Source organism: Salmo salar, chromosome ssa06, assembly GCF_905237065.1.
Source record: "Salmo salar chromosome ssa06, Ssal_v3.1, whole genome shotgun sequence".
In the NCBI taxonomy this organism is placed as follows: Eukaryota; Metazoa; Chordata; class Actinopteri; order Salmoniformes; family Salmonidae; genus Salmo; species Salmo salar.
This window is the reverse complement of record NC_059447.1, coordinates 22,894,994-22,918,616: the sequence shown is the minus strand read 5'-3', so window position 1 is coordinate 22,918,616 and position 23,623 is coordinate 22,894,994. Positions and strand designations below refer to the sequence as shown.

The window sequence follows — 23,623 nt, the reverse complement described above, 5'->3', positions numbered from 1 at the left end:
TTCCTCACTTCATCTGACCTGACCTCTGCCTCAAAGTGCTCACTCCTCCCCAACTCACGGCTGTCATGGTGACTCGTACCAGACGGTGTCTTCCCTCCTCCCATAGGATCCCTGATGGCTAACAATAACATATCCTGACATAATGTAAACGTTATACATTACCCTCTCTCCCTCAGTGAAATGAATAAGTATATTTCATAAGTCAAGAAATCAGAACCCAACACTGTATTTAGGAAAAAGACAGTAATTCAGGGTAATGTTCTTATACCACGCTTTATATTTGTCAGCGTTGGCTGTTACAATACAAAACATAGACTTATCCGAGAGCAACGACTTCCAGAACACATTGCTGAATATGTATAGCTATCCAGATGACAAAGTCAGAAATTAAGATCATACCGTTAGAAAACAAATTATGTCAATAACTTATCAACGTTATGAATAACATTATAAGCACGTCTTCTTACATTTGCCTTATCTTATTCATTTAAAATGATCCACATTAGTTTTATTCTAAAACATGTCCTATTTCTCTCATGTAACAAATATCTGAAAAGCTGGAGGCCAGTGTTGCTTTAATTGAATATGTAAAATGTCCTCCATGTTTGGGTTGAAAACATGCATGTGTCAGTTACACAACCAGTCCATAAGTAGTCCGTATCAGATGACAAAGATATGTTAAAACATGGTTTGATAAAGTTAAGTATTAACATCCTATGTCATTAAAGTCCATGGAGTTACTGTTTAAGGGATAGTTCAGCCATATAACAAAATTACATATTGGTTTCCTTACCCTGTAAGCAGTCTCTGGGCAAAGTATGACAGCAATCCATGCTTTGGTTTAGTTTCCTTGACACTACTAACATTTTAGCATTTGTGGCACAAATCCCATTCAAGTCACAGGACTGTTATTATAATTTTCACGCATCATGTTCATATCATCTACTGTATAAGTGACTTTATTGAGCTTCACAAATCCCATTCAAGTCATGCGACTGCTAATATCAGTCGCATGACTTGAATGGGATTTGAGCCACAAATGCTAAAACATTAGCATGTGGAAACAGTGCCAGGGAAACGTAACCAAAGCATGGATTGCAGTCGTACCTTGTCCATAGACTGCTTACAGGGTAAGGAAACCAAAATGTCATTTTTCTAATTTGGGTGAACTATCCCTTTAAGTAATGTGCTTCAAGAAAGTAGTGTGTACCCTCATTGAATTCCAGAGATTAAAGTGAAGGTGCAGTATGCAGAGATGATCATGAAAATGTAACAAATCCTCCTACTGTTCATAATAGCCCACTGCCCGTTTACAGCATGTCAGTATCAACACAATCAGAGACAGAGAGGAACAGATAGTTAACAGCACAAATGTACATCCATCTTTGTTTTCACTTTCATAACATTCCTTTTCTTTAGTAGATGTGCAATGAGTATCCACTGGATATCGTACAAGATACACTTCATTCAAAATGAATAACTTGTAAATACATTCAGTGTGTTGGGTGGCTTACAAAAAATATGGAACAGGTAAATCATTAAAAAAAATGAAATTATTGTAAAGCATTTCATAATTGACTACTTAAATATGTATATCCTGTATTACATATATCATTACAGTTATATTTAAATGGTACGATATATAATACACATTTAATTCTCAAATCAGACACATTGACACAAACATTCAGTCATCTCTTTTAACTGCCCGAAGTATCAAATACATGTTTTAGCAATAATAGTTTAAATGTGTATGTCTCTCAAAATGATCCAGTATTCTGTTTACCAGTATTCTGTTTACCAGTATTCTGTTTACCAGTATTCTGTTTACCAGTATTCTGTTTACCAGTATTCTGTTTACCAGTATTCTGTTTACCATTGCTGATCATGTTCTGTAGACTTAATCTTTCTAGCCAATAATTGTATCATACATTCATATACAGTATATCAGACAGCTGGGTTCAAATAGTTACTGATGTCAGTCTCTTTCCTCTTCCATTTCATGAATCTTTGCATTTATATAAATGGTATAACATTTTTATTTACAAATATATAAAAAGCAAAACCATTGATCCAGTATAGCTTCATTTGTCTGTTCCAGAGGAACACTCTATAGCCATGGAATATACAACGTTTGAGGTGCTAAACTAGCTGTACAATCAAACTACACTGCCACGTATTAAAGCCCCGTATGCTCAACTCTGCAGACAACCTAATTCCCACAATATAAATATCTTGAATTACAAAAATTGAAATACTATGAGTGCGTTTGTGTGTATGTGTGTGTGTGTTTGTGCATGTATGTGGATTTTTGCATGCGCTCCTGTCCGTGTGTGTGTGAGAGAGAGATAGAGAGTGTGTGTGTGCCTGTCTGCCTGCCTGCCAACCCCTTCTTCCTGTCTCTCTGTTCACCAGGCCAGGGGTGAGGCCATTCTTGGGCTCCTGGGACTCCTAGGAGGGTTCTCATTGGCCTGGTTCTCACTAAGAGCTCTCTGAAAAACAACAATAAAACATTGTCAGACAAGACAAAAACATGCAGTACCATTACTACTACGGTCTTGATAGCACTTCTTGATAGCACTACATACTTGTCTATTTCAGAGGTCTCTTTCAAACTCTAGGCGGTTCACCTCAAACTTGGCGAGGAACTCAGCGAATATCCCAAAGAAGGCCTCTGTGTTGGTGGCTTGGCTGTCCTCTCCAAAGAAGGAGGCTGTCTTGGACCACTCCTCCATGGCCCGCTGCTGCAGGGACTCCAGAGACTGTAGTACTGGGTGGATGTTCTCCAGAAAGCCCTGCTCATAGGGAAGTCAAGGATACAACAGCCAGAGGTAGGAGCTACAGTACACATTGGTGGTGGATGGGGTGAGAGACCCCCACGTAAAGGGCTATTTTACAGTATGCATACTCACACTTGTGAATGTAGAAGCCTGTAATGAATCTCTCTCTCTCTCTCTCTCTCTCTCTCTCTCTCTCTCTCTCTCTCTCTCTCTCTCTCTCTCTCTCTCTCTCTCTCTCTCTCTCTCTCTCTCTCTCTCTCTCTCTCTCTCTCTCTCTCTCTCTCTCTCTCTCTCTCTCTCTCTCTCTCTCTCTCTCTCTCTCTCTCTCTCTCTCTCTCTCTCTCTCTCTCTCTCTCTCTCTCTCTCTCTCTCTCTCTCTCTCTCTCTCTCACTCTCCACTTTACCAAGGGTTAGGGAACCACTTTACCAAGGCCATATCCATTCATGTGTGTTGTGTTTCTATCTGTACTGCAGGACGGTGAGAGTCTGCAAAGGGAACCTAAGTTTTGGATTCACCCTCAGGGGCCATGCACCTGTCTGGATCGACTCAGTCATCCCGGGTAGGTTGCTTAGACACATGGATACATACACACACAACACATCATGTGGGCAAGTGTCAAATGCACAGACTGGTGCCAATCAAGGCATAGTATTTGAGAACCCGTATGTCATATTGCTGTGGAGACATTGTGTTGCCACAGGGTTCACACCAGCTATGAGCTGAGGCTTTCTGGTCCATCTGTGAGCACAGACTCTGGAGTCTATATTATGTATCTCTCTCTTGCTCTCTCTTTCTCTCTCTCTCTCTCTCTCTCTCTCTCTCTCTCTCTCTCTCTCTCTCTCTCTCTCTCTCTCTCTCTCTCTCTCTCTCTCTCTCTCTCTCTCTCTCTCTCTCTCTCTCTCTCTCTCTCTCTCTCTCTCTCTCTCTCTCTCTCTCTCTCTCTCTCTCTCTCTCTCTCTCTCTCTCTCTCTCTCTCTCTCTCTCTCTCTCTCTCTCTCTCTCTCTCTCTCTCTCTCTCTCTCTCTCCACTTTACCAAGGGTTAGTGAACCACTTTACCAAGGGTTAGGGTTAGTGAACCACTTTACCAAGGGTTAGGGTTAGTGAACCACTTTACCAAGGGTTAGGGAACCACTTTACCAAGGCCATATCCATTCATGTGTGTTGTGTTTCTATCTGTACTGCAGGACGGTGAGAGTCTGCAAAGGGAACCTAAGTTTTGGATTCACCCTCAGGGGCCATGCACCTGTCTGGATCGACTCAGTCATCCCGGGTAGGTTGCTTAGACACATGGATACATACACACACAACACATCATGTGGGCAAGTGTCAAATGCACAGACTGGTGCCAATCAAGGCATAGTATTTGAGAACCCGTATGTCATATTGCTGTGGAGACATTGTGTTGCCACAGGGTTCACACCAGCTATGAGCTGAGGCTTTCTGGTCCATCTGTGAGCACAGACTCTGGAGTCTATATTATGTATCTCTCTCTTGCTCTCTCTTTCTCTCTCTCTCTCTCTCTCTCTCTCTCTCTCTCTCTCTCTCTCTCTCTCTCTCTCTCTCTCTCTCTCAGGTTTGTTGTGAAAGATACACTCATGACTGCAGCGAAGCGGTCGTCTGCTGTAGCAGGCATTTTCTGGCAGGCAGATCGGATGTCCTGGATAGTGGTGTGAAGGTCATTCAGGTCAGATGTGATGGTCCTCTGGTTCACTACAGAGAGTGAGTGAGATAGGAGAGAGAGAGAAAGAAAGAGAGAGCGGGGGGAAGAACAAAGGTGTAAGAGTGCTTATGGAAAAACAGGATTACATATTTAATCTATTAATTTACACGCAATAGGTAAACATTACATGTAACACAACATGCTGTACATGAAACACTACACCCGACACACAAAAGAAAATGCACACATGAAAAAACTGCTACTCAGTTTACCTTTGGCTGCCAGGGGAACCGTGGTGAGGTCCTTGGCAAAATCCAGGACGTTGGGAAAGTGAAGACACAGTGACTTGACGAGGATGTGCAGAAACGTAGATTTCCCATCCACTGTTTTTGTGGTGCCGAGCTACAAGAAACAGTAGTGCATTAGTAACAGTGTCCGTGGGTTAACAACAGTGAAGTAACAACAGTGAAGTAAAACAATGTCATAGGAATACAGGCCAATATCCCCGAGGAGCTTACCTCAGTGAGGAAGTTGATCTTAAACCCGGTGGTTTTGTTGCCGGTCTTAGGCTGACCGTTGTTCAGATAGTTCCCCATCGCCAGCACAAACTAAGGAACCATCCGACACAGTTAGCATATAGCTTGTATTTAGTTTAGGATTGAAACAGCATCATTACCACTTTAAGGCTAAACATTACCCACAATAACACTATATGTTCCACTCAGGGAATAAAGATGAAAGCATCCTGTTCATTGCTGTTTAGGTGTTTGGTCTTTGGGCTACTGCCTATCCTTAACCTTCCTGGTGTATCTGTGGCTCAAGCTAAAACGTTGGTAAAACCAAACAAACACATTTCCATTCTCTCCATTTTTAGCACAGAATGAGACTGTTATTGGTTTTATCTTATCAGAATCATGCTGGCGGGTGACAAGTTCAAGTTGAAGAAGTTGCATTGCTCTTCCTAGTGATTGTACATAATTGTATACCTCCAGTATCTTGGCCAGTTTCTTGCTGGTCTTGAGCTCCATGGAGGCGTTGTAGATGCAGTCGTAGCCCCCCCTCATCTCCTCTGTCTTCTCCTGCAGGGTGCTTTTGAAGTGGAGGCTTCTCAGACGAGTCTTGTACTCTGGTACTGACAGCATCTATGGCATTATGCGCACACACACACACACACACACACACACACACACACACACACACACACACACACACACACACACACACACACACACACACACACACACACACACACACAATTACAAACGAGGAAACAGAAAACCAGCAACAACACCTACAGTGAGGGAAAAAAGTATTTGATCCCCTGCTGATTTTGTACATTTGCCCACTGACAAAGAAATGATCAGTCTATAATTTTAATGGTAGGTTTATTTGAACAGTGAGAGACAGAATAACAACAAAAAAATCCAGAAAAAAACGCATGTCAAAAATGTTCTAAATTGATTACATTACTTATATTACTACTAGTACTTCTATTTATACTACTACTTCTATTACTACTACTACTACTTCTATTCCTACTACTATTCCTACTACTACTACTATTTCTACTACTACAACAACAACTACTAATTATACTACTACCACAACAACAACTACTAATTATACTACTACTACTACCACTACTATTACCACTACCACTACTAGTACTACCAGTGGTGGAAAAAGTACCCAATTTTCATACTTGAGTAAAAGTAAAGATACCTTAATAGAAAATCACCCAGTAAAATAATACTTGAGTAAAACTCTAAAAGTATTTGGTTTTAAATATACTGAAGTATCAAAAGTAAATGTCATTGCCAAAATATACAAATGCTTAGTTTGTAAATGATGAGTGTTGGAAGTGCCCCTGGATATCCGTAAAAAAGGAAAAGGAATTTGAAATGTATTTATACTTTAACTTTGAATTTTGACACTTGAGTATTGATGGATACTGGGTACTAACTCCTAAACTTTGGATAGGGTTAATTATCAGGTATCTTATTGAAATATTGAGTGCTTAGGTTTAGAGGGTCTACACCAGAAGTTAATGGTTATCTGTAGGAGGAAGGTATATAGTGTGTGCAATTAAGCTTGGAATGAGCTGAGTGCAGGGAAAGCGATCAACTGGCAGGCATTGATAAGGGGAGAGAGCCATGGATTAGTGATGAAGGGGGTCGAGGTCAGGTCAAGTCATGTGTGGCCGTATCACTTAGTTTCCTGCCTAGCAGTAAAAATACAATGTTCGTTCAGATGTGTAGGAGAGATTCAGCCTAGGAGAAACGGTTAAATATCAGTGCTTGTGTGAACAATGTCTTTGTCTAATGCAGCTGTATTGATCCTCTGGGAAGAATAAACATAGTTTGCGCTTTCATAGTGTCCGTTGTGTTTTTACTCTGAGAATTAGAGCCTAACAGTATCAAAATTAAATGTCATTGCTAAAATATACTTAAGTATCAAAATTCAAAGTAAAAGTATAAATACACTTCAAATTCCTTATATAAAGCAAACCCGACCAGATCAGAGGCAGTAGGGATGACCAGGGATGTTGTGTGTGAATTAGACTATTTTCCTGTTCTGTTAAGCATTCAAAATGTAACAAGTACTTTTGGGTGTCAGGGAAAATGTATGGACTAAAATGTACATCATTTTCTTTGGGAAGTAGTGAAGTAAAAGTTGTCAAAAATATAAATAGTAAAGTAAAGTACAAATATACAAAAAAAGACTTATGTAGTACTTTCAAGTATTTTTACTTAACTTGTCTGGGATAGGGGGCAGTATTTTCACGGCCAGATAAAAAAACGTACCCGATTTAAACTGGTTACTACTCTTGCCCAGAAACGAGAATATGCATATTATTAGTAAATTTGGATAGAAAACACTCTAAAGTTTCTAAAACTCTTTGAATGGTGTCTGTGAGTATAACAGAACTCATATGGCAGGCAAAGACCTGAGAAGATTCCAAGCAGGAAGTGGCCTTTCTGCGAATTTGTAGTCCTTCTGTTGCTTGTCTATCGAAACTACAGTATCTGAGCTGTTACGTGACACTTTCTAAGGCTTCCATTGGCTCTCAAAAGCCTCAGAAACCGGATTGACGCGTCTCCTGTCTCTGGGCAGATAACAGCAGCACAGTTTGTCCTAGGACTACCTGGTGACAGAGAGATTGAAGATGCGCGTTCACGAGACCTCGACATTTTTTCTCTTCCTTTTTGAATGAATACAGCATTGTCCGGTTGGAACATTATCGCTATCTTACGAGAAAAATAGCATAAAAATTGATTTTAAACAGCGTTTGACATGCTTCTAAGTACGGTAATGGAACATTTTGAAATCTTTTGTCTGGAAATGCGCTCGCACGTTACCCTTTGGACAGTGACCTGAACGCACGAACAAAACGGCGATATTTGGACATAACTATGGATAATATTTGGCAAGGCGTTCCGCTAGCGGAACGTCTACTACTACTACTACCACTTTCACCCACAGTATAACACAACAAAACGACACGTTTGTTTATTCCATGTGTAACTCTGTGTTGTTGTTTGTGTCGCACTGCTTTGCTTTATCTTGGCCAGGGCGCAGTCGTAAATGAGAACGTGTTCTCAACTGGCCTATCTGGTTAAATAAAGGTGAATTTTATTTTATTTTAAATTGCTGAGCCTCCCCCTGCAGTCTAGGCCCAGTACCTGTAGTACAAACTGGTCAGGCTCGCTGAGTTTGGCTGGGTCCTCGCTGTACTGTTCGTACTGCTTGACCTCCTCTGCGTCGGGGGCGTACAGCAGCAGCTGCTTGATGTGTGTCGGCTCCAGCCGCTCTGTGGCCATGGTCATCAGCACCTGTCGCAGTTCGCCCGGGGACAGCTTCAGGTGGGCAATCAGGATGGCTGGAGGTCAGGGGTCAAGAGATCAAAGGGTCAAAGATCCGAGGCCACAGTAACAGTGTGACATAGTCTCGTGGTTTCAGTCAACACAGACTAGATTAGAACAATAACATAAGATCTGAAGTGCAGTGTAACACAGTGTGGAACAATGTAGCGCCCTCCTTGTGTTCTCCACTCTCATACTTACATGCGTTGTAGGCCTTCTTATGGGACAGAATCTCAACTACGTCTTTCTTCTTGAAGGTCTCCGACTGAGGGCCTGGGTCTGGAAGAGAAACTGACACAGAACATCATGTGGGAAACATGAGGGAAACAGAGAAGAGGCAGAAAGACAAAGTGATTGACACAGAGAGGGAGAGGCAGAAAGGAAGAGTGTGAAGACAAAGATCAAGGGAGAAAGAGACTGCTAAGGAGCAGAAAATTTCCATATCAGGATTTTCAATGTATTTCTAAATACATCATTTCAAGTATTGGACTTAAATGGGTCAGTGAAGTGCCTATGGCGGTAACGCTGCTGTCATTCATCAGAGGGACCACTGATCAAAAGCAAATCAAAACCATGGTGGGCTTCACACACATTGCTCAAGATGAAGAAGTATTCATATTGGACACACTAGGCAAGAACTGACTGGTGGTGGTATGTAAATGTTTTTTTGGAAGAAACTTCCACACGTATGTGCAAACATACTGTATGCACACTAACATATGCATTATGCACGCATGCACACGAACACCCACGTTCACATACACACGTGGGCACATTATACTCACTGGGGTTCTTTTGTGTCCCAAAATGCAGTTCCAGATCCAGATACTTCACCATGTCATTCAGTTTGTCATAATCCGAATCCTCCCCCAACTGCAACACCCAGATTAAAAACAGGCATTATGTACATTATGCACCATCTACTCATTAAGTTCAAGCTAATGCTTGTCATTTCAGAAATTGACTGCTGATTTATTTATCTTTTTATGGAACTGTTGTAAATCAAATAACCTGACCCAATTCTGACTAACCCCCCTGTCCCAACCTTGACTAACTCAGCTGTCGCAACCCTGACCAACTCACCTGTCCAAACCCTGACTAACTCGCGTCCAAACTGTGGCTGACATACCTGTCCCCATCCAACCTCACCTAACAAAGTTCACCTTTCCCACCCTGACTAACTCACCTGTCCAAACCCTGACTAACTCCCGTCCAAACTGTGGCTGACATACCTGTCCCCATCCAACCTCACCTAACAAAGTTCACCTTTCCCACCCTGACTAACACACCTGTCCAAACCCTGACTAACTCCCGTCCAAACTGTGGCTGACATACCTGTGCCCATCCAACCTCACCTAACAAAGTTCACCTTTCCCACCCTGACTAACTCACCTGTCCAAACCCTGACTAACTCCCGTCCAAACTGTGGCTGCTGACATACCTGTCCCCATCCAACCTCACCTAACAAAGTTCACCTTTCCCACCCTGACTAACACACCTGTCCAAACCCTGACTAACTCGACTGTCCCCATCCTGACTAACTCACCTGTCTCAATGCTGACTAACTCATCTATCCAATACGTGACTAACTCACCTGTCCCCAGATGGTGCCCTCAGAGTTCTCCACCTGTTCCCAGCGCAGCCTCTTTACACTCATATGATTGGAGTCCATCCTCGGAAGGCCTGGGCGAGGCAGTGGAGGAGGGGTTCCGGGAGGGGGCAGGGGCGGAGGAGGAGGGGGCTCCTGTTTCCCCAACTGGTCCAAGTTATTCTGGGACTGGGAATGCTGCTTGGGCTGAGGTTGGGGCTGGTGGTGGGAGTGGGAGTGGTGGTGAGACTGGGATTGACTGAATAGCCGCTGAGAAGGCTGGGACTGAGGACGACCCTGGTTGGAGGGGTGGACCTGGTGGGTTTGTTGGGGTTGGTGTTGGGGCAGAGACTGGAAGGTGGACAGGGTGGGCTGGTGGGGTGGAAGGGGCTGGAAGGTGGACAGGGTGGGCTGGGGTTGGTGGCGCTGCTGGGTGGGCTGGTGGATTAGGTGGATCTGGTGAAGCTCTGGCTGAGTGGGCTGGGGAGGGACCTGGTGGTGGATGTGCTGGATCTGGGGAGTGTGGTGGTAAGTCTGCTGGATGGAGTGGGGACGCTGGGGGGATGGCTGGTGAGTGCGATGAGACTTGAGAGATTGACGAGTCTGTTGGCCCTGGTGGCTGGCCTGGGAAGATGGGTGAGTCTGATGGCTCTGATGAGTCTGAAGAGACTGGTGGATCTCCTGATCCAGATGTACGGGTAGTGAAGCAGGCAGATCTTGGTGGATCTGATGAGCTTGGTGAAGGAGCTCCGTGGATGAGAGGTGCTGCTGGATCTGATGAGCTTGGTGAAGGAGCTCTGTGGATGAGTGGTGAGGTTGGTGAAGAAGTTCCATGGAGGAGTGGTGCTGCTGGACCCGATGAGCTTGGTGAAGGAGCTCCATGGAGGAGTGGTGCTGCTGGACTTGTTGAGCTTGGTGAAGGAATTCCATGGAGGAGTGGTGCTGCTGGACCTGATGAGCTTGGTGAAGGAGCTCCATGGAGGAGTGGTGCTGCTGGACCTGCTGAGCTTGGTGAAGGAGCTCCATGGAGGAGTGGTGCTGCTGGGCCTGCTGAGCATGGTGAAGGAGCTCCATGGAGGAGTGGTGCTGCTGGACCTGATGAGCTTGCTGAAGGCGCTCCATGGATGAGTGATGTGACTGTGTATGAATACTCTGATAGATTGCCTCTGAGTACTGACTCTGTTGATCTGGATGGACAGGGGAACGGGCTGGGGGATTGTGAGGTGATGTGGCTGAGTGAGTCTGACGACGGCTCTGACGACGAGTCTGTTGTTGAGCTTGGTGCATCTGGTAGAGTGAGGGGTCTGGGTGGTTTGGGAGGTCTGGATGGGTGTGGGCTGCCTCTGGAGAGGGGAGGGGGGCAGGGACTGGTGAAGCTGCTGCAGGGGGTGTGCTTTGTGCGAGGACTGGGCAGGCAGTGACTGGTGCCCCTGGTAAATATTTTGCTCCTGGTACGCTTGTTGCTCCTGGTATGCTTGTTGCTCCTGGTATGATTGATGCTTCTGTAACGCTTGTTGTTCTTGATGTGCTTGTTGCTCCTGGTAAGCTTGTTGCTCCTGGTAAGCTTGTTGCTCCTGGAATGCTTGTTGTTCCTGGTACGCTTGTCGCTCTTGGTGCGCTTGTTGTGCTTGTTGCTCCTGGTAAGCTTTTTGTTCCTGAAACGCTTGTTGCTTCTGGAATGCTCGTTGCTCCTGGTACACTTGTCGCTCCTGGTACGCTTGTTGCACTTGTTGGTCCTGGTAAGCTTGTTGGTCCTGAAACGCTTGTTGGTCCTGGTAAGCTTGTTGTTCCTGGTAAGCTTGTTGCTCCTGGTACGCATTTTGTTCCTGCATTGCAGCGTGGGCTAGCAGGTCCTCCCGGGTGGGAAGCACCTTGTGAATGGACTGGCGTTTGGGCGGTGGGTTGGAGCGAGGAGGAGGGGGCGGAGGTGGCCCATGGTGGCGGCGGAAAGGCAGTTGTATTCTGGGAGACTGTTCAGGGGTGGCGGTATAGCTTGGTGGTAGAGGAGGATCGTTGAATTGGATGGGCGGAGGTGGCGGGGGAGTCATGGGGGGAGGGGGTATGTGTTCTGAGGAGGAGGAGTAGGTGAGGGAGGAGGCGTCCTCTCCGCTGCTGCCCTGGCACTCGCTGGGGCTGCTCAGCTCAGGGGGTATTATGAAACCCCCATCTCCATCTTCATCATCCACCTCCACCTCCTCGTCATCCTCATCATCAACTGGGAAGCTCATCTGGACAACATCCTGGCATTATCACCAATCACATAGATTCATTAAGGCTTGGGCCATTGATCCAGTGTAATTTATAGTCTTATGTGCTTTACGGTAGAATTTCTTAATAGAAAAACACAAATTATATAAATTAAAAACAAAAAAAATGATGTTTTAAGTGAGAAGTAGGCATTGGCCTGAAGCCGAAAAAGAAATGCACATGAGTAACACAATGCCTACTCCACCAAGGTTTTCCAGCATATAACGTTGACCTACCACAGTATCTACAGTATATTGGTTTATTGTACTTCAAACAATGTTTATGCAGGTTGCTTAGAAAAAACTATTTCCATGGTTTTTAAACCAGAAAGTGATTATAGAAAATTATACAACATTTCCACACTCAAAAGGTGTCTTTCGAAAATGTAACTTGCAATTCAAATGATTAAAAAATAAGTGTTTTGTCTCACATAATTTGTTGTCCAGGGTCTAGTGTCAGTCAATCCAGAAAATTGCAAGAACTTTGAAACACGAGCAATGGACATTGGACCGGTGAAAATCTGTCCTTTGGTCTGATGAGTCCAAATTTGAGATTTTTGGTTCTAACTGCCGTGTCTTTGTGAGACGCAGAGTAGGTAAATGGATGATCTCCGCATGTGTGGTTCCCACCATGAAGCATGGAGGAGGAGGTGTGATGGTGCTTTGCTGGTGACACTGTCAGTGATTTATTTAGAATTCAAGGAACACTTGACCAGCATGGCTACCACAGTATTCTGCAGCGATAAGCCATCCCATCTGGTTTGCGCTTACTCGGACTATCATTTGATAGTGACCCAACACACCTCCAGGCTGTGTAAGGGCTATTTGACCAAGAAGGAGAGTGATGGAGTGCTGCATCAGATGACCTTCTTAAAAGTAAATTTGTGGAATTTCTTTCCTTCATAATGTGTTTGAATCAATCAGTTGTGTTATGACAAGGTGGGGGGAGGGGGGTATACAGAAGATATCCCTATTTGGTAAAATACCAAGTCCACATTATGGCAAGAACAGCTCAAATAAGCAAAGACAAATGACAGTCCATCATTACTTTCAGACATGGTCAGTCAATACGGAAAATGTCAAGAACTTTAAGGCACACTTAACCAGCATGCCTACCACAGCATTCTGCAGCGATACACCATCCGATCTGGTTTGGGCTTACTGGGACTATCATTTGTTTTTCAACAGAACAATGAGCCAACACACCTCCAGGCTGAGTAAGGGCTATTTTACCAAGAAGGAGAGTGATGGAGTGCTGCATCAGATGACCTGGACTCCACAATCACCCAACCTCAATCAAATTGAGATGGTTTGGGATGAGTCGGACCGCAGAGTGAAGGAAAAGTAGCCAACAAGTGCTCAGCATATGTGGGAACTCCTTCAAGTCTGTTGTGTTTTTTTGGTTACTACATGATTCCATATGTGTTATTTCATCGTTTTGTTGTCTTCAGTATTATTCTACAATGTAGAAAATAGTAAAAATAAAGAAAAACCCTTGAATGAGTAGGTGTTCAAAAATGTTGGACCGATAGTGTGTGTGGGAACTCCTTCAAGACTGTTGGAAAAGCATTCCAGGTGTATCTGGTTGAGAGAATGCCAAGAGTGTGCAAAGCTGTCATCAAGGCAAAGGGTGACTACTTTGAAGAATCTCAAATTTAAAATATATTTTGATTTGTTTAACACTTTTTTTGTTACTACATGATTCCATATGTGTTATTTCATAGTTGTGATGTCTTCACTATTCTACAATGTAGAAAATAGTAAAAAATAAAGAAAAACCCTTGAATGAGAAGACATGTCCATACTTTTGACTGGTACTGTATATACACACACTGAGTATACCAGACATTAGGAACAACCCCATTAGGGATGATAGCTTTCACCTGGATTCACCTGGTCAGTCTATGAAATTGAAAGAGCATGTGTTCTTAATGTTTTGTATACTCAGTATATATACATGTACAGTCGTGGCCAAAAGTTTTGAGAGTGACACAAATATACATTTTCACAAAGTCTGCTGCCTCAGTTTGTATGATGGCAATTTGCATATACTCCAGAATGTTATGAAGAGTGATCAGATGAATTGCAATTAATTGAGAAGTCCCTCTTTGCAATGCAAATTAACTGAATCCCCCAAAAACATTTCCACTGCATTTCAGCCCTGCCACAAAAGGACCAGCTGACATCATGTCAGTGATTCTCTCGTTAACACAAGTGTGAGTGTTGATGAGGACAAGACTGGAGATCACTCTGTCATGCTGATTGAGTTCAAATAACAGACTGGAAGCTTCAAAAGGAGGGTGGTGCTTGGAATCATTGTTCTTCCTCTGTCAACCATGGTTACCTGCAAGGAAACATGTGCCGTCATCATTGCTTTGCACAAAAAGGGCTTCACAGGCAAGAATATTGCTGCCAGTAAGATTGCACCTAAATCAACCATTTATCGGATCATCAAGAACTTCAAGGAGAGTGGTTAAATTGTTGTGAAGAAGGCTTCAGGGCGCCCAAGAAAGTCCAGCAAGCGCCAGGACCATCTTCTAAAGTTGATTCAGCTGCGGGATCGGGGCACCACCAGTACAGAGCTTGCTCAGGAATGGCAGCAGGCAGGTGTGAGTGTATCTGCACGCACAGTGAGGCGAAGACTTTTGGAGGATGGCCTGGTGTCAAGAAGGGCAGCAAAGAAGCCACTTCTCTCCAGGAAAAACATCAGGGACAGACTGATATTCTGCAAAAGGTACAGGGATTGGACTGCTGAGGACTGGGGTAAAGTCATTTTCTCTGATGAATCCCCTTTCCGATTGTTTGGGGCATCCGGAAAAAAGCTTGTCCGGAGAAGACAAGGTGAGCGCTACCATCAGTCCTGTGTCATGCCAACAGTAAAGCATCCTGAGACCATTCATGTGTGGGGTTGCTTCACAGCCAAGGGAGTGGGCTCACTCTCAATTTTGCCTAAGAACACAGCCATGAATAAAGAATGGTACCAACACATCCTCCGGTAGCAACTTCTCCCAACCATCCAGGAACAATTTGGTGACAAACAATGCTTTTTTCCAGCATGATGGAGCACCTTGCCATAAACCAAAAGTGATAACTAAGTGGCTCGGGGAACAAAACATCGATCTTTTGGGTCCATGACCAGGAAACTCCCCAGACCTTAATCCCATTGAGAACTTGTGGTCAATCCTCAAGAGGCGGGTGGACAAACAAAACCCCACAAATTCTGACAAAACTCCATTGATTATGCTCGGGGATTTGATCTTGCAACCTTTCGGTTACTAGTCCAATGCTCTAACCACTAGGCTACCTGCCGCCCCAAATCACATTATTGTGGGAACACCTCCTCTAAGAGTATGAATTTGAACGTTTGAGAAGGTTTGAATCCTAAGAAACCTGCATACACATTCTTTAAAGTACAATAGACCAACATAGTTACTGTAGTAGGTTGAAGCTGTGTGCTGAAAAACCTTGGTAGAGCATTGTTGTGCTTGTGAATTTCCTTTCTTTTTCGGCTTCAGACCAATGCCTACTCCTCACTTAAAACATGTTTTTTCTTTTTAATATATATACACACACATGTATATATACAGTTGAAGTCAGAAGTTTACGTACAGTTTAGCAAAATACATTTAAACTCAGTTTTTCACAATTCCTGACATTTAATCCTAGTACAAATTCCCTGTCTTAGGTCAGTTAGGATCACCACTTTATTTTAAGAATGTGAAATGTTAGAATAATAGTAGAAAGAATGATTTATTTCATCACATTCCCAGTGGGTCAGAAGTTTACATACACTCAATTATTATTTGGTAGCATTGCCTTTAAATTGTTTAACTTGGGTCAAACATTTCAGGTAGCCTTCCACAAGCTTCCCACAATAAGTTGGGTGAATTTTGGCCAATTCCTCCTGACAGAGCTGGTGTAACTGAGTCAGGTTTGTAGGCCTCCTTGCTCACACATGTTTTTTTCAGTTCTGCCCACAAATCTTCTATGGGATTAATGTCAGGGCTTTGTGATGGCCACTCCAATCCCTTGACCTTGTTGTCCTTTAGCCATTTTGCAACAACTTTGGAAGTATGCTTTGGGTCATTGTCCATTTGGAAGACCAATTTGCGACCAGGCTTTAATTTCCTGACTGATGTCTTGAGATGTTGCTTCAATGTATCCACAACATTTTCCATCCACTCGATGCCATCTATTTTGTGAAGTGCACCAGTCCCTCCTGCAGCAAAGCACCCCCACAACATGATGCAGCCACCCCCGTGCTTCACGGTTGGGATGGTGTTCTTCGGCTTGCAATCCTCCCCCCCTCTTCCTCCAAACATAACGATGGTCATTATGGCCAAACAGTTCTATTTTTGTTTCATCAGACCAGACAACGTTTATCCAAAAAGTACGATCTTTGTCCCCATGTGCAGTTGCAAACCGTAGTCTGGCTTTTATATGGCTGTTTTGGAGCAGTGGCTTCTTCCTTGCTGAGCGGACTTTCACGTTATGTCGATATAGTACTCGTTTTATTGTGGATATAGATACTTTTGTACCTGTTTCCTCCAGCATCTTCACAAGGTCCTTTGCTGTTGTTCTGGGATTGATTTGCACTTTTTGCACCAAAGTACGTTCATCTCTAGGATACAGAACGCGTCTCCTTCCAGAGCGGTATGACGGCTGCGTTGTCCCATGGTGTTTCTACTTGTGTACTATTGATTGTACAGATGAACGTGGTACCTTCAGGCGTTTGGAAATTGCTCCCAAGGATGAACCAGACTTACGGAGGTTTACAATTTTTTTTCTGAGGTCTTGGCTGATTTCTTTTGATTTTCCCATGATGTCAAGCAAATAGGCAATGAGTTTGAAGGTAGGCCTTGAAATACATCCACATGTACACCTCCAATTGACTCAAATGATGTCAATTAGCCTATCAGAAGCTTCTAAAGCCATGACATCATTTTCTGGAATTTTCCCAGCTGTTTAAAGGCACAGTCAACTTAGTGTATGTAAACTTCTGACTCACTGGAATTGTGATACAGTGAATTATAAGTGAAATAATCTGTCTGTAAAAAATTGTTGGAAAAATTACTTGTGTCATCCACAAAGTACATGTCCTAGCCGACTTGCCAAAACTATAGTTTATTAACAAGAAATTTGTGGAGTGGTTGAAAAACCAGTTTTAATGACTCCAACATAAGTGTATGTAAACTTCTGATTTCAACTGATATATATATATATATATATATATATATATATATATATATATATATATATTAACAATCACTAAAGTCATGCAAGACAAGCAGCTTACAGTCTTTGTCAAACATATCATAATCAACCATATAATGCTCTATACAGATGTGCATCTATATGACTCTACCTCCTCATAGTCGTTTTCGGGTGACAGGAAGTCGTCTACAATGGCGACCCTCTGACCCAGCTGTTCGCTCAGTGCGTCCAGGAACCGGTCTGTATCAGAGGAGCGTGGTGGATGAGAGAACGTGTAGCGCCTCTTATTGAGACGGGCGTGGGAGGGTGGGCTGGCGGGGTAGTCGGGGGGCGAGGGAGGGGGGCTGTCCAGGCTGATGTAGGGGTTGGACTCGGCACTGGTCTGGGAGGTGAGACCAGGGGGGTAGAACTGGACCGGGGCAGGGGGGCTAGGGAGGGGCTCCTGCCAGGCGGAGGGAGGTGGTGGGGGGCCCTTATGGCTACCTGTGGAGAGGAACAATGACATCACTGCTCCTGTAGAGAAGAACATCTACCATTACATTGATCAACTATTCTATTGACCAAGGGTTGTAGATCACGCTAATGCACAATACAAGGTCTATTCATTTCTGCTGTTCTAACTATTTGGTTGTATGTTTTCATACCCAGTAGCTACCTGTGCTTGTGAACATATTCACACTCCACTGACTAACAGAGAGATAGGTGGACTCAACTCAAACTAGAAGACTGCAATTCAGATTTCAACCTGTTTGTAATGATGTTATTTTAACCAGATTTCAACTTGTTTGTAATGACGTTATTGTAACCAGATTTCAACCTGTTTGTATTGATGTTATTTTAACCAGATTTCAACCTGTTTGTAATGATGTAATACTTTTTTTACCCCTTTTTCTCCCCAATTTCGTGGTATCCAAGAGGCGAAGGTCGAGAGCCACGCATCCTCCAAAACACAGCCCAACCAAGCCGCACTGCTTCTTGACACAATGCCCACTTAACCCGGAAGCCAGCCGCACCAATGTGTCAGAGGTACAACTGGCGACCGTGTCAGCGTGCACTGTGCCGACCCGCCACAGAAGTCGCTAGTGCGCGATGGTGACAAGGACTTCCCCTAACCCGGACGACGCTGGGCCAATTGTGCAGCGCCCCATGGGTCTCCCGGTCGTGGGCAGCTGCGACAGAGCCTGGACTCGAACCCAGAATCTCTAGTTGCACAGCTAGCACTGCGATGCTGTGCCTTAGACCACTGCGCCACTCGGGAGACCCTAATGATGTAATTTTAACAAAATTTTCCTGGATGCGTCATGATTAACAACACTTCAAGTAAAGTGTTACCGGTTGGAGTAGCTACCTGTGTTAGCGTGCATGGATGGAGAACCTGCGTGTTCGAGGACCTCCAGCTCTACCAGACTGTCCGCCGGAGGAGGAGCTCGAGCCTTCAGAGACTTGGACCTCTTCCCTGAGTACACGTTCTCCAGCTCAGCATACACCGCAGACAGCTAGACAGAGAGAAGAAATGCCCTTTCATAACGACTCAGATAGAAGACAGAAGATAAGCCCCTAAGGAGGAAACAACCTAGATCAGTGGTCACTAGTCCTAGTTCCCAAGAGCCAATGAGTGTACAGGCTTTGGTTTCAGCCTAACAGTGACACACCTGCTTGAATTAATGAGCCACTCACTGGGTCCTTGAGTAATTGAAGCCAGTGTGTTTTTTAGTGCTGGACTAGAGGAAAAAGCTGCAGACCTGGAATAGTGACCACTGTTTTAGTCATCCTTATTCTAATATATCCCATTTAGCAGACGCTTTTGTCCAAAGCGACTTACAGTAAGTCGGCTGGGGCCACTACTTTTACATATGGGTGGCCCCAGCGGGAATCGAACCCACGACGCTTGGCGTTGCAAGCGCCATGCTCTACCGACTGAGCCACACAGGACCACTTCTCTCAGTCTCACTTGGGTACCCACGTTGGTGAGGTTGTTGGGGGTCTCTGGGAGGGACGTCCCGTCTCCTGACTGTCTCTCTCCTGGAGCCAGCCTCATCCCCATCTCCACTGGATCAGTACGGATCCCTACAGGAAACATACTGCATTAGGTTTCAGGCATTCCAAAAAAGATGTATTTTTATACCCATTCACTTGACTGGGTAGGTTTAAGCAAAAGCTTCACCTAGTGTCAGAAATATTTATTTGAATGCTACTTCTGACAATACTGATGACGATGGTGATAATAATGATGATGACGATGATATTTCCACTGATAGTAATGATGGTGCTACTTCTACTGGTGATGAAGATGATGATGAAGGACAAAGACAAACGCAAGTACCCATCCCCAGGTGAGTGCCGATGATGAGGTCGTCAGAGCTCCGCCCACGCATGCTGGCCCTGTAGGCGGTTCCTGTCACTCTCATGGAGCTGCTACGGCGATGGGGCTCGGGGGCGGGCTCTGGCTCAGGTGGGGGGGCTGGCGCTAGAATACACACAGTGTGTGTATGTCAGTGTACACACACACACTCACACACACACACTGGCACAATCACAAATTTACGTTGTCTTTCACATCTACACATACACCCACCAAAATCACAAATGTACACGTAGATATCACATTTACTCACATAAGCACACACACAACCACACTTCCCACAACCCACCTGCAGCCTTGTAACCGAGGAAACGTGATATCTTGCTCTGGCAGTGCTCCTGCTCTTCGTAGGTCAGAAGCTGGTAGACAAACCGCCAGATCACCTGCTTGGCTGGCGTGTCCAACACCGGGAACACGTCCACAATCAGAGTGTCAACATTCCTGTCGCCACGGAGGAGGGGGCGGGGTTAGGGTACACTGGCTGTCTAATCATTGGTCACGCTAATACAGTGGCCTTACAGAACTTTGCATAAAGAAAAAATGATGGTAACTTACTTTAGACAGTGTAATTGTAGGGCTGAGGTTTCTGTACCATGTTCTCTCAAACCAGTAGATTATCTCTTCATTCACACTCAATCTCTCTTTCATTCTCTCAACATATTTAGTTTCTTTCTCTGATTTCTCTCACTTTCTCACACTCTCCCTCCCCCTCTACCTCACTTCCCACCCTCGACCCTCTGCCTCCCTTCCTATCCTTCCCTCCCTCCCCCATAACTTCCCTTCCCTATCCTTCCCTCCCTCGACCCTCTGCCTCCCTTCCTATCCTTCCCTCCCTCCCCCATAACTTCCCTTCCTATCCTTCCCTCCCTCGACCCTCGACCCTCTGCCTCCCGTCCTATCCTTCCCTCCCTCCCCCATAACTTCCCTTCCTATCCTTCCCTCCCTCGACCCTCTGCCTCCCTTCCTATCCTTCCCACCCTCCCCCTTTACCTCCCTTCCTATCCTTCCCTCCCTCCCCCTCAACTTCCCTTCCTATCCTTCCCTCCCTACCCCTCTACCTCCCTTCCTATCCTTCCCAACCTCCCCCTCTACCTCCCTTCCTATCCTTCCCTCCCTCCCCCTCTACCTTCCCTTCCTATCCTTCCCTCACTCCCCCCTCCACCTCCCTTCCTATCCCTCCCTCCCTCCCCCTCACCGATGCTGGAAGAAGCTCTCCAGGGCCTTGCAGATGGTGTATCTCTCCTGGATGGTGAGCAGGTGCTCCAGCTGCTGTCCGAAGGTGCGCCCCTGGACCCTGATAGAGGGAGGCAGGATCTCAGCCACCCACTGCAGGGAGTTGAGCACTGGGGAGCGGGGCACGCCTCCACCCGGGGACGCCCTACCTGGCCCTCCTGGCTGCTCTGGCTCGGCTAGCGTGAAGGTGGGGGGGCCTTCCTCTACGACCAGGGTGGGCATGGCACCGCTGCCCTGTAGCATGGAGACGACCTTCTCATGGGAACAACTCCTTCAGACACATATAGAGATACAGAGATAGTGTCAATATACTACAGACTCTCGACCATGCTCACCACTACGCTCTTAGAAAAAAAGATGCTATCTAGAACCTAAAATGGTTCTTCGGCTGTCCCCTTAGGAGAACCATTTGAAGAACCCGTTTTGGTTCCAGGTAGAACCCTTTTGAGTTCCATGTAGAACTCTTTAAACAGAGGGTTCTATATTGAACCCAAAAGAGTTCTACATAGAACCAAAAAGGGGGTTCTCCTATGGGGACAGCCAAATAACCTTTTTGGAACTATTTTTTCTAAGAGTGTACTATACATCCCTATAGAGTGGCATGGACACCACATTCTAATGGAAACAACTAAAAAGCCCAGAACCAAAACCTTATATTGAAGTCTCTATACTACAGTATCTAAGGCTCTGATCCCTACCACAAACTACCACTGCAGAGGAAACTACTCCGCTGTTTATCCACACTCTAAGTAATTAACAAATGAATTCAATACAACACAGCTGTCAGGTAATGTTTTTCCATTCATCTATTTAAAAAACAAACAAGTTGTATTAATCCATCTCTACAACAGTGTGAGATATGAACACTGGTTTCAAAATCCAAATCCACACAAAGCATACAGTTAGCTACATGAGGTCAAAACAGAGCACTAGTCTGAATTAAATACAACAAGGGGAGGTTGGCTTGACAACATACAAACAAACGTATATGAACCAGTAAATCATATGTTTCTATATAAAACCATTAAGCCTAATTTAGAATGCTGTCTAACCGCATGTCAAGTCCATTGAGGAACAGGATGCGGTCTCCAGGTTTGAGCCCCGCCTTATCTGCTGGACTCCCTGGAGAGAGTAGAGAGAGAGAGAGAGAGAGAGAGAGAGAGAGAGAGAGAGAGAGAGAGAGAGAGAGAGAGAGAAAGAGAGAGCAAGAGAGAGATACATAATATAGACTCCAGAGTCTGTGCTCACAGATGGACCAGAAAGCCTCAGCTCATAGCTGGTGTGAACCCTGTGGCAACACAATGTCTCCACAGCAACATGACATACGGGTTGACAAAAAATATGCCTTGATTGGCACCAGTCTGTGCATTTGACACTTGCCCACATGATGTGTTGTGTGTGTATGTATCCATGTGTCTAAGCAACCTACCCGGGATGACTGAGTCGATCCAGACAGGTGCATGGCCCCTGAGGGTGAATCCAAAACTTAGGTTCCCTTTGCAGACTCTCACCGTCCTGCAGTACAGATAGAAACACAACACACATGAATGGATATGGCCTTGGTAAAGTGGTTCCCTAACCCTTGGTAAAGTGGTTCACTAACCCTAACCCTTGGTAAAGTGGTTCACTAACCCTAACCCTTGGTAAAGTGGTTCACTAACCCTAACCCTTGGTAAAGTGGTTCACTAACCCTAACCCTTGGTAAAGTGGTTCACTAACCCTAACCCTTGGTAAAGTGGTTCACTAACCCTAACCCTTGATAAGGTGGCTCACGCTTTAGGGAAGAGACTGGTGAAATGACATGGAAACAGAACATGTGAAAGTGATTGAAAAAGGACAGCTGTAGCTATGTGTCATTGTGTCCCCCAACCTGCACCCCCACCCTGCCTCAATATATGGCTTGTTACCATAGAAACTCCTCTGGGTAATACTTGGGATTAGTACGTCATCTAAAAACGACGTTGAATTGTCTCATTTAAAACCTATTAGAGTCTATGGAGGGTCTGCAGTAAACACTCTCCATTTCAGGTGTAAACAAATAAAAACATGCAGTTGGAAAGTAATAATGAGGTTACAACTACTCTACCTGCTGTACTGAAATACATATATCACTTCAGTGATTGGATTCATATACGAGGAACACTTTCAGAGACTATGTCCCAAATGGCAGCATATTCCCTATTTATTGCACTACTTTTGACCAGGGTCCATATGGCTATAATCAAAAGTAGTCCACTATATAGGGAATAGGGTACCATTTGGTACACATTCAGAGTCTTGTACACTAGTTACTTTACGCCACAGCCAGGGTGAACAGCCCACCCTGCATTCACTTAAACATAGACACTCCATCCCCGAGGGATAATGTTGCTTCATTACTTGTTTGGAGAAGTTAGGCCCACAGAAAAAGATGGGCATTCCTTACTTCCTCTTTGCACTTCCGTGGAATTATTTGGATGATTTATTTATTTAGTCTGTTTGTTTCTCTCTCTAAGTATTTATAGTCTACTCTAGAGCATTAATATTCAGTGTTAGAGCAGGAAGCCAGCATCAAGGCACTTTCTATTCTTAAAAGAGTGACACTACCTTGAACTTTCAGGTATGCACCCTTACGGGAAAAAGCACATCAATTTCACGTGAACACGTGAAGTGTTCCAAAAACACGTTTTCATGTG

At 44.6% G+C, this 23,623-nt stretch overlaps 1 protein-coding gene across 1 annotated transcript in view; it reads right to left on the bottom strand.

Moving 5' to 3' along the window:
* Positions 1 to 228: 228 nt before the first annotated feature.
* Positions 229 to 23,623, bottom strand: part of LOC106606651 (delphilin) — a 49,920-nt gene continuing 26,525 nt past the window's right edge. Inside the window, 19 exon segments of the mRNA XM_045721282.1 lie at positions 229 to 2,492; positions 2,631 to 2,795; positions 4,374 to 4,492; positions 4,715 to 4,844; positions 4,961 to 5,050; positions 5,429 to 5,584; positions 8,126 to 8,322; positions 8,507 to 8,584; positions 9,091 to 9,178; positions 9,900 to 10,952; positions 10,955 to 12,133; positions 17,505 to 17,836; positions 18,702 to 18,849; positions 19,317 to 19,420; positions 19,677 to 19,820; positions 20,005 to 20,156; positions 20,911 to 21,219; positions 22,001 to 22,070; positions 22,378 to 22,463. Of these exon segments, the coding sequence (XP_045577238.1) occupies positions 2,409 to 2,492; positions 2,631 to 2,795; positions 4,374 to 4,492; positions 4,715 to 4,844; positions 4,961 to 5,050; positions 5,429 to 5,584; positions 8,126 to 8,322; positions 8,507 to 8,584; positions 9,091 to 9,178; positions 9,900 to 10,952; positions 10,955 to 12,133; positions 17,505 to 17,836; positions 18,702 to 18,849; positions 19,317 to 19,420; positions 19,677 to 19,820; positions 20,005 to 20,156; positions 20,911 to 21,219; positions 22,001 to 22,070; positions 22,378 to 22,463 (4,684 nt within the window). The 3' untranslated portion in view covers positions 229 to 2,408.